A 19041-nucleotide genomic window follows, 5' to 3' on the forward strand; every position below is an offset into this window, starting at 1 on the left:
TTCCGGCCGAAATGCTCGAAAAAGTTGCCCAAAATTGGACTTTCCGAATGGACCACCTAAGACGCAGCCGCGGTCAACATTTAAATGAAATTATCTTCAAAAAGTAAATGTCATGGACCAATCTAACGTTTCAAATAAAGAACCGATGAGATTTTGCAAATTTTATGCGTTTTTTTTTTAAAAAAAGTTATCAAGCTCTTAACAAATCACCCTTTATATATACTTTATGGGGTCTTAGAGCAATATTTCGATGTGTTACAAACGGAATGACAAAGTTAATATACCCCCATCCTATGGTGGAGGGTATAAAAAGGAATTTCGTGTTTTGATAAAATACGGTTTTCTGAAGGGGGAAAAATACGGTGGAAGCAAAAACTTGGCTTGATAATGAGTTTCCGGACTCTGCCCCAGGGAAATCAACAATAATTGATTGGTATGCAAAATTCAAGCGTGGTGAAATGAGCACAGAGGACGGTGGACGCCCGAAAGAGGTGGTTACCGAGGAAAACATCAAAAAAAAGTCCACAAAATGATTTTGAATGACCGTAAAATGAAGTTGATCGCGATAGCAGAGACCTTAAAGATATCAAAGGAACGTGTTGGTCACATCATTCAATATTTGGATATGCGGAAGCTCTGTGCAAAATGGGTGCCGCGTGAGCTCACATTTGACCAAAATAACAACGTGTTGATTATTCTGAGCGGTGTTTGCAGCTGTTAACTCGTAATACAGCCGAGTTATTCCGTCGATATATGATAATGGATGAAGCATGGCTTCATCACTACACTCCTGAGTCCAATCGACAGTCGGCTGAGTGGACAGCGACCGGTGAACCGTCTCCGAAGCGTGGAAAGACTCAAAAGTCCGCTGGCAAAGTAATGGCCTCTGTTTTTTGGGATGCGCATGGAATAATTTTTATCGATTATCTTGAGAAGGCATTTATCGATTATCTTGAGAAGGCATCGCGGCAAAACGGCCCCATATGAAGAAGAAAAAAGTGTTGTTTCACCAAGACAACGCACTGTGCCACAAGTCATTGAGAACGATGGCAAAAATTCATGAATTGGGCTTCGAATTGCTTCCCCACCCACCGTATTCTCCAGATCTGGCCCCCAGCGACTTTTTCTTGTTCTCGGACCTCAAAAGGATGCTCGCGGGGAAAAAATTTGGCTGCAATGAAGAGGTGATCGCCGAAACTGAGTCCTATTTTGAGGCAAAACCGAAGGAGTACTACCAAAATGGTATCAAAAAATTGGAAGGTCGTTATAATCGTTGTATCGCTCTTGAAGGGAACTATGTTGAATAATAAAAACGAATTTTGACAAAAAAATGTGTTTTTCTTTGTTAGACCGGGGATTTATCAGCCAACCTGTTATTTTGCCGGCTTTATATCTTCATTCGTCATATGTGATAACATCATGGATAATATTTTATTTTGTCTATCTTGTATTTTATTTTATTTTGTTTTAATTTAATTTAATTTCATTTCATTTAAATTAATTGTTAAATTGTCATTTTTTCAAAAGCCATCTATCTGGCAACCCTCAAATCATATATGCTTTTGTAGGGAAATCGTTTTGTTTTGGTTTTCGCTGTCGCTGTTGCTGTCGCTGTCGCAGCTCTCGTCGCTTGTGTTTGTGGGTGCTTCAATAGAACTTTACTCGCTTTACCCGATGTTGTTGTATAGCCAAACGCATTCATTCAACAGGTGCTTGCGCTTAGCTTTGGGAGGTTCTATGCTGTCATATATTTTTAGATGGTTTCCGACTCTTACTGACTGCGGTAGTGTGGATAGTGGTCTTACGTGTTAAGTAGTTAGAGTGTTAATTTATCACCATAACAAGAAGAATGGGAGAGAGTGTGAATGTGTGTATTTGATATCTCTGCTGCTGAGTGTTGTTGCTACTCAACACTGCTGCTAAAGTAATAAACTGTTAATCAGGTTATTAGTTTAGTTGGTCGGTTACTTCCATTAATCCGAGCTCTCCCTCTGTTGTTGTTGTGTGTGTTTAACATATCGACGTCTATTTGGGGTTTAGTTCAACTTGAAATAAATTCTATTGTTTACGTTTTAAAAATTTGTGCTGCTCTTCTTATCAGTCAGTGGTTTCCAGCATGTGCACATATACAAAAACAAAACTGAGACTACCAAGTTAATACTACAACAAATTATACAAATATTCTGGTTCTTTGGCTGTGCTAAATTCTCATCGTTGAAAATACCCCAATATTATGGACTTTTCATTGCGTATTGATATGGCTCTCATTTTTTTTTCTTTGGTGCTATTGTGGTTTTGTGAATGAGACCTCCTCTATAAGGGGAATTAGAACATTTTGTTTAACTATATAGAGCTTGTGCTCGTTTACGTGCGTGTGTGTGTGTGTGTGTGTCGATGTGAGTGTTCTTTGGTTTTCTATAAAATTAAGTGTTAAACATTGGGAAATATTAGTTTGTTAACAAATTCTAACCCAGCATCAGAGTGCAACCTAAATTAAGGCTCAGTGGTGGCCCCTAAAAAAAATAGGATAAAATACAAACTCAAAGAAAACAAAATAAAATAAACAAAAACACGGAATTAAAAACAAAATTTTTAATATATTACAAAAATATTCTTATTGTGTTGTGTTAATTTCTAAATAAGGGACATAACCAAATATGTTTAAATGCTTATGGGTTTTAGTATTGATGGTGCATTTAGCCCAAAGTCAAATTGGATGTGAGTGATAGATGCCTAAATTACAAGAAGCAGAAGAGAAGGATATATGCATATAAAATTTTTAAATAAAAAAAATTAAATAAAAATAATCCCTGGCGCAATATTAAAAAAATATTTTCCAAATACCACCATGTTGCGTATGTGTAATAATAAAAAACGGAAAATTACGTATACGCAAACCCAGTAGCTGCAGTTTAGTTAATCGTTACAAATAAATCGAAGCAAGTCCGAAAGCTTCATAAGCTTCAAATATTCGCAACCAACAAACGATGGCATTCACTTTAATACGGTGTTTCAATCAATTCTGTAGTTTTGTGAGAAAGGAAATTTTCTTGAAAATCAGTAAAAATATTGTATATCCGGACAATACATTATAATACACTACATTATAGAAACGTCATTCAATGCAGATGTAAATAAAATTAAAGGTAAGTATTTACATTTTCTTTATTATACAATTAAAAAATATGTTATTTTTACAAAATATTTGAAAAAAAAAATCAAATATTATTTGAATGTTATGAGATGGGGATACCTCCCCATAAAGGCACTGAAGCCTGTTTATCTTTAAATTAGTTCCTTAAAATTTTCCTAATATAAAATAACCGGTGTATATGAAAAAAAGAAACAGTTTTAATTTATCCGAAAACCATCATTTTTTTGAAAACAGATTTCGGGTTTAATTTTCCCAAAACCGGTTAATAGGTCAAAACAGAAAAAATAAAAAATCAGTGACTTTGGGTTTTATTTTTTTCAAAACAGGTTAATAGGTCGAAATAAAAAAAAAAGAAAAAATCTGTGAAAGTGAGTTTTAAACACTTATTTTTATTGTAATAAATTAATAAAATTATTTTTTTGAAATAGACTAATAATCATGATTGGTTTTTAATAAAATTGAATGACTTTTTTTTTTGTCAAATTTAAGGAAATGTATAAAACTAATGCATTTCTGTTTCATATTTGAGGGCAAATATTGGATTAAAAAATTTATGTATCATTAGTGCTATAAGAACCCAGCAAAAAAAAAAGCGTCGCCAAAAAATTAGTGAAAATGTTCTTTTTGGATCCGGAAGTGGTACAAAATTGCAGCAGAAGCAATGAATTTAACATGGGCTTGTCATAGGACGGATGTCCACCATTTTAACAGCCGTTGCACTGAATATTCATCACTTCTTAAAGTGTGATCCGAATTAAAAAATTGTTTGATATTTTGCCAAATAAATTATTTGTATATTTTTTTATGATTTTCAATGCATTTTTACACTTGTCTGAAACGTTTGACTTTAAATATTTTCAAAAATTCGTAATTTTTCTAGAAAGGATTTTACAATTTTTTTTCGGCAAAATTTGAATAATTTGTTCCATTTTATTATTATAGCCTTCACCACTACTGTGGTAAAGGGTATAATAAGTTTGTCCATTTGTTTGTAACACCAAGAAGGAAAAGTCTGAGGCCCATCGTTTAGTATACCGATCGTCTTAGAATTAAATTCAGAGTCGATTTAGCGATGTCCATCTGTCCGTCTGTCTGTCTGTCTGTATAAGTAATTTTCTGTGCAAAGTACAGGTCACCGTTTAAGTCCGAACATCCTTAAATTTGGCACAGAGTTTTACCTTGGCTCAAAGATAATTGCTATTGATTTTGAAAAAATCGGTTCAGATTTAGATATAGCTATCCTATATATTTATCACCGATCTGGTTATAATTGCCATATTTATCAACGTATTTACTTAAAATTATGCACAGTCAAATGTTTTCGGGCTCCCTTGAACTATGCAAAATATCATCCGTCCGTCTGCATGGCCGGTTCCACGGTTAACCCACAATTCTCTTTTAGATTTATTCTAGGAAACAAATTTTAATTTATTCGGTTTTTTTCAACTTTTTTTATGGCCTAGTCAAAAGTCCTTTAAAACTATGTTGACGACAACTGCAAATTTCCAAATTAATGGTTGACTTCAAGAAGACATTATGCTATGTTTTAAGTATAAAACGGCTTAAAAATAAAGTGTTGAAAAACATTTCCTATTGGAAGTTGTTCCACAAACATTTCTTTTGAAGAGCATCCTGGGATCCTCCTTCAATTTTTTTGCAGTCTTAAATACGCTATATCGCTATTCAAAATTTAAATGTCGCAAAAAAGAATAGAAAATCAATGGACAATTAAAAAAAAACAATGAAAATAAAAATGTTACCCCCTAGGGGATTTGAACCTGTGCACAGTGGTCGGTGCTATATGGAGTTAGCGGCCAAATATACATCCAGTATAGGTATCATCGTGAAACTTAGGTCACGGCTTTATAATTATGTCAGGACTATTTAATGATAGTCCCATATATATATATACAAATTTCCCAATTTTAGTTCTTGGGCTTCTAGAAACTGTATTTTCTATCCGATTTGGCTGATAATTGAAATCTAGAGGTATTTTAGGACCACAAATAGCAGTGCCGAAAATGGTGTCTATCGGTCCATGTATATATATAGCCCCCATATAGACCGATATCCCGATTTTTATCCGATTTGCCTAAAACTTTAAACACATAGGTATTTAAGGACCACGAATAGGTGTAAAGCAAATTATGGTTATAGGTTCATGTGCTGGTATAGCCCCCATATATACCGATCTCCAAATTGTACTTCTTGGGCTTCTAGAAACCGTATTTTCTATCCGATTTGCCTTAAAATTCAAATACAGAGGTATTTTAGGACCACATATAGGTGTGAAGAAAATGCTGGTTATAGGTTCATGTGTTGGTATCGCCCCCATATATGCCGATCTTCCGATTTTATTTTGTGGGCTTCAAGACAACATACTTTCTACCCGATTTGCCTAAAATTTAAAATCTAGAATTATTTTAAGATCACAAACAGCGTTGCACCAATTAATTTTTATTTTGGACCCACATTTTTCCAAAATTCGACCAAAATTCATGCCAGCGGACCATTTTCCAAATTAAATTAATATAATTTAAAAGTTAAAATTTTTTCCAAAATTTTACTTTCATAGAAAATTTTATCAAATTTTTATTTCTATTGAACATTTTTATTTATCTTGAAAATTTTGACAAAATTTTATTTCTATAGAAAATTTTGTCAAAATTTTATTTCTATAGAAACATTTTCCAAAATTTTATTTCTACACAAAAATTTTAAAAAATTTTATAACATTTTTGCATAATTTTGTATCCATACAAAATTATTTTTTAAAGTTTATTTCTGTACAAAATTTTGACAAAATTTTATTTCAATAGAAATTTTGCCAAAATTTTATTTCTATAGAAAAGGTTGTCAAAATTTTTTTTCTGTAGAAATTTTTGTCAAAATTTTATTCCTATAGAAAATTTTGTCAAAATTTTATATCTATAGAAAATTTTGTCAAAATTTTATTTCTATAGAAAATTTGTCAAACTTTTATTTGTATAGAAAATTTTGTAAAAATTTTACTTCTATAGAAAATTTTGTCAAAATTTTATATCTATACAAAATTTGTCAAACTTTTATTTCTATAGAAAATTTGCCAAACTTTTATTCTATAGAAAATTTTGTAAAAATTTTATTCCTATAGAAAATTTGTCAAACTTTTATTCTATAGAAAATTTTGTAAAAATTTTATTCCTATAGAAAATTTGTCAAATTTTTATTTCTATAGAAAGCTATCTCAAAATTATATTTGTATACAAAAATTTTACAAAATTTTATAACATTTTTGCATAATTTTGTATCCATACAAAATTATTTTTTAAAGTTTATTTCTGTACAAAATTTTGACAAAATTTTATTTCTGTAGAAATTTTGACAACATTTTATTTCTATAGAAAATTTTGTCAACATTTTATTTCTATAGAAAATTTTGTCAAAATTTTATTTCTATAGAAAATTTTTCAAACTTTTATTTCTATAGAAAATTTTGTAAAAATTTTATTTCTATAGAAAATTTGCCAAACTTTTATTCTATAGAAAATTTTGGAAAAATTTTATTCCTATAGAAAATTTGTCAAACTTTTATTTCTATAGAAAGCTATCTCAAAATGATATTTGTATACAAAAATTTTACAAAATTTTATAACATTTTTGCATAATTTTGTATCCATACAAAATTATTTTTTAAAGTTTATTTCTGTACAAAATTTTATTTCTATAGAAATTTTTGTCAAAATTTTATTCCTATAGGAAATTTTGTCAAAATTTTATTTCTATAGAAAATTTGTCAAATTTTTATTTCTATAGAAAATTTTGTAAAAATTTTATTTCTATAGAACATTTTGTCAAAATTTTATTTCTATAGAAAATTTTGGCAAAATTTTATTTCAATAGAAAATTTGTAAAAATTTTATATCTATAGAAAATTTTGTCAAAATTTTATTTGTATAGAAAAATTTGTCAAAATTTTATTTCTATAGAAAATTTGTCAAACTTTTATTTCTATAGAAAATTTTGTCAAAATTTTATTTCTATAGAAAATTTGACAAACTTTTAGTTGTACAGAAAATTTTGTAAAAATTTTACTTCTATAGAAAATTTGTCCAACTTTTATTTCTATAGAAAGTTATCACAAAATGTTATTTGTATACAAAATTTTTACAAAATTTTCTTCCTATATAACATTTTTGCATAATTTTGTATGCATACAAAATTATTTTTTAAAGTTTATTTCTGTACAAAATTTTGACAAAATTTAATTTTTATAGAAATTTTGACAAAATTTTATTTCTATAGAAAAAAATTCGACCAAAATTCGTGCCAGCGGACCATTTTCCAAATCAAATTAATATAATTTAAAAGTTAAAATTTTTCCAAAATTTTACTTTGATAGAAAATTTTATTAAATTTTTATTTCTATTGAACATTTTTATTTCTATAGAAAATTTTGACAAAATTTTATTTCTATAGAAAATTTTGTCAAAATTTTATTTCTATAAAAAAATTTTCCAACATTTTATTTCTATAGAAAATTATCACAAAATGTTATTTGTATACAAAAATTTTACAAAGTTTTCTTCCTATATAACATTTTTGCATAATTTGTATCCATACAAAATTATTTTTTAAAGTTTATTTCTGTACAAAATTTTATTTCTATAGAAATTTTGACAAAATTTTATTTCTATAGAAAAGGTTGTGAACATTTTATTTCTGTAGAAATTTTTGTCAAAATTTTATTTTTATAGAAAATTTGCCAACCTTTTATTTCTATAGAAAATTTTGTTAAAATTTTATTTCTATAGAAAATTTTGTCAAAATTTTATTTCTATAGAAAAAATTTCCAAAATTTTATTTATATAGAAAGTTATCACAAAATGTTATTTATATACAAAAATTTTAAAAAATTTTCTTCCTATATAACATTTTTGCATAATTTTGTATCCATACAAAATTATTTTTTAAAGTTTATTTCTGTACAAAATTTTGACAAAATTTAATTTTTATAGAAATTTTGACAAAATTTCATTTCTATAGAAAATTTGACAAACTTTTATTTCTATAGAAAATTTTGTCAAAATTTTATTTTTATAGAAAATTTGTCAAACTTTTATTTCTATAGAAAATTTTGTAAAAATTTTATTTCTAAAGAAAATGTTGTCAAAATTTTATTTCTATAGAAAATTTTGTCAAAATTTTATTTCTATAGAAAAGGTTGTCAAAATTTTATTTTTGTAGAAATTTTTGTCAAAATTTTATTCCTATAGAAAATTTTGTCAAAATTTTATATCTATAGAAAATTTGTCAAACTTTTATTTCTATAGAAAAATTTGTAAAAATTTTATTTCTATAGAAAATTTTGTCAAAATTTTATTTCTATAGAAAAGGTTGTCAAAATTTTATTTCTGTAGAAATTTTTGTCAAAATTTTATTCCTATAAAAAATTTTGTCAAAATTGTATATCTATACAAAATTTGTCAAACTTTTATTTCTATAGAAAATTTTGTAAAAATTTTATTTCTATAGAAAATTTTGTCAAAATTTTATTTCTATAGAAAAGGTTGTCAAAATTTTATTTCTGTAGAAATTTTTGTCAAAATTTTATTCCTATAGAAAATTTTGTCAAAATTTAATTTTTATAGAAAATTTGTCAAACTTTTATTTCTGAAGAAAATTTGGTCAAAATTTTATTTCTATAGAAAAGGTTGTCAAAATTCTATTTCTGTAGAAATTTTTGTCAAAATTTTATTCCTATAGGAAATTTTGTCAAAATTTTATTTCTATAGAAAATTTGTCAAACTTTTATTTCTATAGAAAATTTTGTAAAAATTTTATTTCTATAGAAAATTTTGTCAAAATTTTATTTCTATAGAAAATTTGTCAAACTCTTATTTCTATAGAAAATTTTGTCAAAATTTTATTTCTATAGAAAATTTTGTCAAACTTTTATTTCTATAGAAAATTTGTAAAAATTTTATTTCAATAGAAAATTTTGTAAAAACTTTATTTCTATAGAAAATTTGCCAAACTTTTATTTCTATAGAAAGTTATCACAAAATGTTATTTGTATAAAAAATTTTTACAAAATTTTCTTCCTATATAATATTTTTGCATAATTTTGTATGCACACAAAATTATTTTTTAAAGTTTATTTCTGTACAAAATTTTATTTCTATAGAATTGTTAACAAAATTTTATTTCTATAGAAGGTTGTCAAAGTTTTATTTCCATAGAAAATTTTAAAAAAGTTATCGATTTGACGAAAATGGACCAAAATCAACCAAATTCCATTTGGTCCGACCATCGGACCAAATTTAAAAAAAAATTTTTTTTGGACCAATTTTGGTCCGAGTGGACCAAAATGGCAACCCTGATCACAAATATATGTAACCGAAATGATGGGAATCAGCCCATGTGTTGCTATAGTCCACGTATAGACCGATCTCCCGATGTTACTCCAAGGGCTACTGCCGATTTTATCCGATTTTCATGAAACTGTGAAAGAAGATTGTTTTGAAAATTCGCCTTATTTTCATCGATATATTTTGAACCAATTAACTTAACCCAGATCCAGTTATACACGTTTGTTCGTCATAATACCTTGCATTCAAGTACAAATAACGATATAATCGGAAATTTCTAGCTCGAGGTATAATTTGTTTAGTGGAAAAAGTCAGAAAAACTAAAAATAACGGGATATCTCAAAAACGACTTCATAAACAATTTTAACCTTCATTTTCGAATTCAGCAGATCAAAATACGTAAGAAAAGTCATCAAATGTACATTTTCAGTGTAAACTATTGTTAACAAAAACCACACAAAAATCCATATTTGGATATTAAAAAAAAAAACAAGACACTTCGGTATTAGGGAGATAACAAAAAGGGGGGCAAAAGAGAGCAGCTGATTTGTATCAATTTAGAATCTTGCAATATTAACTAATAAACCACAAAAAATCCCATTGGAGACTTCAGGGGGGAACACAACTAAAACTCTACATAAAATTTACATATAAAGGTAAGTACTATGTTCGCTTTTCGACTTGAAATTTTCGCGGTTACTTTATTAAAATAGTTCAATATAAAGCAGATAAATTAACTCAATTGATGCGCTGTTTCTTGTTCCTCTAGAGTTCGGCATGACTTTACGGGAATATGTTTGTTATCGTTTATAATTTTGATTATTTAAGGAAAAGTAATCGCGAAAATAAAGTGGTTTTCAACTCGAAAACCGAACACAGTACCCACCCTAAGAACGAACACGAAACAATGAGACAGACAAAAATTGATTTTATAACAAATTTAAAACAATTTTTACACACTTTTTTATTTTAAAATAAAGTTAATACCATTTAATTCAATATTCATTTTGATTTATTTCGATATACATTTTTTTTCTTTTATTTATATTTATTTAAAAGTGCGCTTAATTTTATACTTTTTCACACGTCAAAAACCAACTGCTTACTTGCTCTCTTTTTGAAGCCGCTCTTAAAGAGTACAGATGGAATAAAACAAAAACAAATACGCATTGTAAAGGGTGATTTGTTAAGAGCTTGATAACTTTAAAAAAAAAAAAACGCCTAAAATTTGCAAAATCTCATCGGTTCTTTATTTGAAACGTTAGATTGGTCCATGACATTTACTTTTTGAAGATAATTTCATTTAAATGTTGACCGCGGCTGCGTCTTAGGTGGTCCATTCGGAAAGTCCAATTTTGGGCAACTTTTTCGAGCATTTCGGCCGGAGTAGCCCGAATTTCTTCGGAAATGTTGTCTTCCAAAGCTGGAATAGTTGCTGGCTTATTTCTGTAGACTTTAGACTTGACGTAGCCCCACAAAAAATAGTCTAAAGGCGTCAAATCGCATGATCTTGGTGGCCAACTTACCGGTCCATTTCTTGAGATGAATTGTTCTCCGAAGTTTTCCCTCAAAATGGCCATAGAATCGCGAGCTGTGTGGCATGTAGCGCCATCTTGTTGAAACCACATGTCAACCAAGTTCAGTTCTTCCATTTTTGGCAACAAAAAGTTTGTTAGCATCGAACGATAGCGATCGCCATTCACCGTAACGTTGCGTCCAACAGCATCTTTGAAAAATACGGTCCAATGATTCCACCAGCGTACAAACCACACCAAACAGTGCATTTTTCGGGATGCATGGGCAGTTCTTGAACGGCTTCTGGTTGCTCTTCACTCCAAATGCGGCAATTTTGCTTATTTACGTAGCCATTCAACCAGAAATGAGCCTCATCGCTGAACAAAATTTGTCGATAAAAAAGCGGATTTTCTGCCAACTTTTCTAGGGCCCATTCACTGAAAATTCGACGTTGTGGCAGATCGTTCGGCTTCAGTTCTTGCACGAGCTGTATTTTATACGGTTTTACACCAAGATCTTTGCGTAAATCTTCCATGTGGTCGAATAACACAAACCCAATTGCTGCGAACGGCGACGAATCGACATTTCACGGTCTTCAGCAACACTCTCAGAAACAGACGCAATATTCTCTTCTGTACGCACTGTACGCATTCGTGTGGTTGGTTTAATGTCCAATAAAGTAAACTGAGTGCGAAACTTGGTCACAATCGCATTAATTGTTTGCTCACTTGGTCGATTATGTAGACCATAAATCGGACGTAAAGCGCGAAACACATTTCGAACCGAACACTGATTTTGGTAATAAAATTCAATGATTTGCAAGCGTTGCTCGTTAGTAAGTCTATTCATGATGAAATGTCAAAGCATACTGAGCATCTTTCTCTTTGACACCATGTCTGAAATCCCACGTGATCTGTCAAATACTAATGCATGAAAATCCTAACCTCAAAAGAATCACCCTTTAAAACCTTGTTTGCATAAGAAACAGTGATGCCACACATTTTGACAAATTTCTAACTTTGATTTTTTACTTTTGGCCAAAGGGATCGACCACTGTGCTGTGTCAGTTAGCTCTTTCAAAAAAAAATATCACCAAAATATTTCCAATTAAAAAATTTATTAAAGTTGAACATTTTTTCAATTGTTAAATTAAATGATACAATTAACTTTTTATTCAAGATAGAAACATTAATAGAAACATAATAGAAACATTAAACAAAAACAAAACAGAAACTCTAAGCCAATTCAGTAATTGAAAATAGTTACCTTTTTTAATTAAAAATTAATTGAGTTTTGCAATTAACATCAACTAAATTTTTAATTGAACCAATTACAAAATTAATTGAAATTTGCTGATGAAATCAATTGTTCTTTTAATCAAGCAATTTTTCTATGCCCAATTAAAACTGTGATTGAGACTATCATTTTCGTGATTGAAGACATTTCAATCAAAACATTAATTGGATCAATAAATTTCGTAATTGAATCAGAAAAAACATTTGTTTGTGTGAAGGTAGTTCTTTTGAAAAGGTTTTACAAAATACTAAAATTTTCATTTTTTTTATAGAGTTTAAATGAAAAAAAAATCTACAAAAATATATGCATTTTCCTGCTTTGAATATTGGTTTTCCTGTAAAATTTTATTTCAAAAAAATGTTCCTTATGTTTCTCTTTTGCTGTTACAATTTGTTTATTTATTTTGGTTTTTTTTTTTATAAACGAACATATTTTGTATAGCTGTAAACGGAAGGTGGCGTCTATGATAAACTCCTTGAATTTGTTGTAATATATTTTTCTTGAATATTCTAAAAAAATTAATTATCCCATAAAATATCGCAAATAAAGTTCGTTAGTAGAAACAAGTATATACGGCCGTAAGTTCGGCCAGGCCGAAGCTTATGTACCCTCCACGTAGAAACTTTTTTTTTTTTTTTTTGATTTTTTGATTTTGATTTATTGATTGATTTCGTAAAGCTAGTACAACAAGATCTTAAATCTTATAAATGAAAGTACCAGCTTATCATATTACAAATGTTATATGTAAGAAACAAAATAAAAATTTATCTATATATATAAAATTCAATTTATGTTTGTTTATTTGTTTGTTTGTTTGTATGGTCCGAGTTGGCTACGAAACGGCTGAACCGATTTACTTGAAACTTTCAGAGATCGTAGGGGGCGTTCATGTGGTGAAAATAGGGTACCTCATTTTTTGACACCTGGTCGCGGAGGGGGACCTCCCCTTTGTCGGACTTTTTGAAAATTGGACCAAAGTTGACCGATTTGCTTGAAATTTTCATTGAAGGTTGGGGTTGGCAACTAGACAAAGATCCGCTACTTTATATTTCGATATTTGGTGGCGGAGGGGGACCTCCCCTTTGTTCGACTTTTTTTAAAGTACAATGAAAAAACTAAAATTCTCTAAATTATCTGAGATTTACAGAGAACATGTGGTTAGGTTATGGAATTAATATGGGGTACCCGATGATTTCATATGTGGATGGGGGGGGGGGGGGACCTCCCCCTTGCCCTACTTTTTGAAACTTGGAACAAAATTATGCGATTTGCTTGAAATTTTCATTAAATGTTGGGGTGGGCATGTAGACAAAAATCCGCTACATTATTTTCCGATATTTGGTCGGGGAGGGGGACCACCCCTTTGCCCAAATTTTGTTTTTTTTTTTTAAGTTCAAACAAAACTAAACTCTCCCGACTGAAATTTTACAGAAAAAATGGGTTACGAAATTTATATCAGGTTCCTGATTTTTTAATAAAAATAAAAGGGCATAGGGAGACATCCGCTTCTCTTAAGTACATACAGAGAAACAATTAAACTGTACCGAGTTACTTGAAATTTACAGAGGACTGGGGAGAGATCGTAACCTCCGTCAACCGTAATAGTTGATACCTGATTTTGTGATATTTGGACGGAAGAGAGGCCGCCCCTTTAGGCTTATAATTTGATTGACATTTTCTGGGACGTTTACAGAAGATACGCTTTTCGACATTTGGTCGGGGAGGAGGTCCTCCTCTACAACTACAAAAAAAATTTAAGTTTTCTTGAAATTTACAAAAGCAGTGGGGGAAGGTTATGAACGAAGAGGCAACCTTCCTTGCCCCACACTTGAAGGAAAGTTTCAAGAATTTTCAGGGAAGGTTAGGGGTGTCGATATTGTATCGGGGAAAGTGACGTCCTTTTAAAACAATAGAGCAAAATTTAAACATCTCCGATCTACTTGAAATTTACAGGGACGTGGCAGGGGTGATTAAATTTATACATAATTTTTAAATTAGTACATGATTTTTCGATATCTGGTTGGGGAAGGAGAAAATTGAAATAAACTTTATCGATTTACTTCGATAGAATTTATAGGGACCATTGAGTAGTTGCAAAATTAATATAGGGTACGTGATAGTCCGATATCAGGTCGGAGTGGAGCGAAGGTGGGGAGAGGGTTCCCTTTTGTCCGTTTTTTTTTTTTCTTAAATTGAAAGTAGAGGGTTGTCCGTAAATGGGAACTCGGTACATAATTTTATGATTTTTGTACAGGCTTCTGCCAGACTTCTTTTTAGTAAAGAACTTAAATTTACATGAAATTGGCAGCCAACGTAGAGGGTGCATCATTTTCCAACATTTTAGCAAATGTTAATGTGGTAAATTTTTTTACTACTTTTGCTTTTTCCGATTTATTGGATGGGAAACAGTAATTCTTTGTATGTTATTATAATATAGTGCTTAATTTTCAGATATGTTGAGGAGAAGGATACCTTTCCTTGACAAACCCCACTTAAAATTCACAAGAAATATAGAAGATTGTCCAACTACTTGAATACAGAACATTATTAAAAAAATTTGGAGGAAAGGGTACACCGTAGTGTTGGGAAAGTAACGAGTATTTGATTACAAGTACTCGTTACTGACTAATTTTTTGAGTACTCGTTACTAGTAAAAGAGTACTCAATATCTTCAATGCCAGTTTTTTTCTTCTGACGGTAAGTAAGTTGGCGGTTTGGAAGTAAAATTCTTGACTTCTTGGAAAATATTAATTGAAGTTTACGAAAATCGTTTTATCAGTTAAAATAACACGAAAAGAATATATGGCTTCTTCCTTTGAAGAAAGTGAACAATTTATCTGATTTCTTAAAAACGTTTGCATTTGAAAAATTTGCATTGGGTGTAGATGGGAGCTATAATTTAAAGCATCACGTGGATCACGTCTCATGCGAATAGTATGAATAATAATGTCGTTGACTTCAGCTGGTTCAATCCAATTGTTTTCAGAGAAGGTACCCAAGCTTATTCAAAAACCCTTGGAAAATTTCAACATTAGGTCTCACGATAAAAATGATCGCTTAATATTTTCATCCACAGTCAATGGTGGATTTAAAAAGTTGGCAAATTGCAAGCATCAGTAATACACAATGTCATTTAGATATACCCTGACGAAAAAATACCAAATAGTGAATACGAAATTGGCTCTAAAAATTTGAATGATTGGTGAAAATCTTTTTCTAACGAGACCCATATATCTACAACACCACATTTTATAACACTAGAATAAAACTGGATAATGTAATTTGCTTTTCTATACTGTTTTTAAATTTAAAAAAGGAAGATATTATTAAAAAGTGCCCACAATGTCTTTTTTAATTTTTTTTATAAAAGTAACGAGTAGTAACGAGTACTCAATTCAAAAGTAACGAGTAGTAACGAGTAGTCAAAAGTAATCAAAATTTACAACACTAGTACACCGGGATATAGTTGACTAAGTTAATGCAAAATGTTCCTCCAAATACGCTTCGGAAGGCACAGCGAAGCGGGCCGGGTTACGCTAGTAAATTATATTTTGAACATATTAACATAATATAATAAATAAAAACATATTAACATAATATAATAAAAAGAAGTGAAAAGTATGTAAAAATAAAATTTTGTAATTAAAAACAATATATATTATTTTCTTTAAGTAAATGTTTTAAATATTTCTTTTTTAAACAAATTAGCATTGCTTATAGTTTGTAAACGTGATGGTAAGGAGTTCCAAAGACGAAAACTAAATATAAAGAATTGTCTCTCCGATATCAATGACTTGATTCGTGGGTGTATTACTTTTAGTCCTCTGTTTGATCGGGCAAAACGAATACAGTTGTAAAGGTGCTGAGGTTCTTTAGTGTAAATTATTTTATGTAGTTGTGTCAGGCATTTCACTTTTAATAGGTTCTCGAACGTAACATTAAATAGTTTAAAAACAAACTCAGATATTCGGTCTCGGCGGCCTTTGTTGAAAACATATCGTGCAATGTTGTTGTATGCTACTTTCAATTTATGGGAATCTGAGTAGTCGCAGCTCGCAAATAATTCACAACCATACAATAGACTTGGTATTAAATACGATTTAGCCAATAGAATGCGTATGGATATTGGTGTATTTGTCCGAACAGCCCATAAATTACGCAGCATTCCATGAAGCTTACCAACGGCACATGTTATATGATCTGTCCACGACAGTTTCGAGTTAAATAGAATACCGAGATTCCTATGGGCCTCAACATATTCGATTGCAGTTTTTCTACTGAAGACTGTCATCCACAATCGAATTACTTGGGTTGCGGTAACACTTGCCGATGGCAAGGTATCTTAAAACATCCTAACACCGTCTTCTAAATTGCAAGGTAGTCCTTACCTACTAAACAAGTATATACGGCCGTAGGTTCGGCCAGGCCGAATCTAATGTACCCTCCACCATGGATTGCGTAGAAACTTCTACGAAAGACTGTCATCCACAATCGAAATACTTGGGTTGTGGTATCTTAAAACTTCTTAACATCGTTTTCTAAATTGTGAGTTAGTCCATACGTGGTATATATTAGACAAAAAAACTTATATATAGTTAAGTCTACAAATAATTATGAATCGATATGGACTTTTTGCACGGTACGTAGAGAGCCAGAATTGAAATATGGGGGTCGCTTATATGGGGGCTATATACAATTATGAACTTGATATGGACCAATTTTTGTGTGATTGGAAATCGATTTATCTGAGGGATATATATAACTATAGACCGATATGGACCTAGTTAGGCATGGTTGTTAACGACCATATACTAGCACAATGTACCAAATTTCAACTCACTCGGATGAAATTTGCTCCTCCAAGAGGCTCCAAAACCAAATCTCGGGATCGGTTTATATGGGGCTACACGCAAAGAAAAAAAAAAACGTTTGGAAAACGTGTACCGAAAACGTTTTTCTTTTGTTAGAGTTTTTTGAATTGCTTCGAAAATTTTAAACTTTTATCACCAAAAAACTTCGTTTGTTACAAAATTTTTATTTTTTCAATAAAAAAGTTATTTTTGAAATAACAACACAGTCCATTTCGTTTATATCAAACACTGTTCTTTTCTGACTTTAGGTCTTTAATAAGACACATTTTACAGTTCAAAATTTAATATAGTACAATGTAATGTTGAACATTTTTTCGGGATCTTCCGAATATATCTGGAATATATGTAAAAAAAAACAAAAGCAAAAAAAAAAAACTTTGGCCGAAGCAGGGATCGAACCCACGACCCTTGGCATGAGAGTCGGACGTAGCTACCACTGTTCCACGGTGCCAAACTAAATGTTTGTTTCTGTTAAATAAACTTTGTTTATTCGGTTCGTGGGCGCCGCAAGCTATGCTATATAAATATAACTTATATGGATATTTATCTATTGATGACCATAACAGGTACATAGCTCAGTGGTTAGTGTGTTGGCTTACAATGTGCATGGTCAGCGGTTCGATTCTCCGTCCAGGCGAAAGGTAAAAAAAATTTTAAAAATTTATAAAATCGTATAATTTCTTCTACATTGTTGGTATTACAGGAAAAGGTGTTAAGAACTAAAAATCCTCGTGGATGTGAGAAAGATGTGAGGGACAATGCAATTAGCAAGAAAATAATGCTTTTTTTTGAGCTAGTCTTTATGAAATTGTTTTTACATCCTGGAAAAGAATAAACGTTTATCACAAAAAGTTTATACTTTTCTTACAAATACACTTCCTTACAGCGAAAAGCAAATGAGAAACGAACTTTGTTTGTCTAAAATTTCGTTTGGGAGGAAAGAATTATTTTTTTGCGTGTATATATGAATATGGACTGATATGGACCACTTTTGGCATGGTTGTTAAATATCATATACGATCACAACGTACCAAATTTCAAGCAGATCGGATGAATTTTGCTCCTCCAAAAGGCACCGGAGGTCAAATCTGGGGATCGGTTTATATGGGAGCTATATATAATTATGGACTGATAGGAACCAATTCCTGCATGGTTGTTGGATACCATATACAAACATCACGTACCAAATTTCAACCGAATGGGAAGAATTTTGCTCTTCCAAGGGGCTCTGGAGGTCAAATCTGGGGATCGGTTTATATGGGGCCTATATATAATTATGGGCCGATTTCGACCAATTTTTGCATGGGAGTTTGAGGCCATATATTAACACCACGTACCAAATTTCAACTGAATCAGATGAATTTTGGTCTTCCAAGAGGCTCCAGAGGTCAAATCTGGTGATCGGTTTATATGGGGGCTATATATAATTATGGAGCGATGTGGACCAATTTTTGCATGGTTATTAGAGACCATATACCAACATCATGTACCAAATTTCAGCCGGATCGGATGAAATTTGCTTCTCTTAGAGGCCTCGCAAGCCAAATCGGGGGATCGGTTTATATGGGGGCTCTATATGATTATGGACCGATGTTGACCAATTTTTGCATGGTTGTTAGAGACCATATACTCACATCATGTACCAAATTTCAGCCGGATCGGATGAAATTTGCTTCTCTTATAGGCCTCGCAAGCCAAATTTGGGGGTACGTTTATATGGGGGCTATACGTAAAAGTGGACCGATATGGCCCATTTGCAATACCATCCGACCTACATCAATAACAACTACTTGTGCCAAGTTTCAAGTCGATAGCTTGTTTCGTTCGAAAGTTAGCGTGATTTCAACAGACGGAC

At 30.9% G+C, this 19041-nt stretch overlaps 1 protein-coding gene across 2 annotated transcripts in view; it reads left to right on the top strand.

The window, feature by feature from the left end:
- Nucleotides 1-1829: 1829 nt before the first annotated feature.
- LOC142233938 (trypsin 3A1) overlaps nucleotides 1830-19041 on the top strand; it is a 127663-nt gene continuing 110451 nt past the window's right edge. The window contains exon 1 of one of the 2 annotated variants that reach the window (XM_075304999.1): nucleotides 1830-2718. In XM_075304999.1, coding sequence (XP_075161114.1) covers nucleotides 2658-2718 — 61 coding nt within the window. In that variant the 5' untranslated portion in view covers nucleotides 1830-2657. Of the gene's footprint in view, nucleotides 3147-19041 lie in introns of both variants that reach the window. The other variant, XM_075305000.1, reaches the window with a different exon arrangement.

Source organism: Haematobia irritans, chromosome 4, assembly GCF_050003625.1.
Source record: "Haematobia irritans isolate KBUSLIRL chromosome 4, ASM5000362v1, whole genome shotgun sequence".
Taxonomy (NCBI): domain Eukaryota; kingdom Metazoa; phylum Arthropoda; class Insecta; order Diptera; family Muscidae; genus Haematobia; species Haematobia irritans.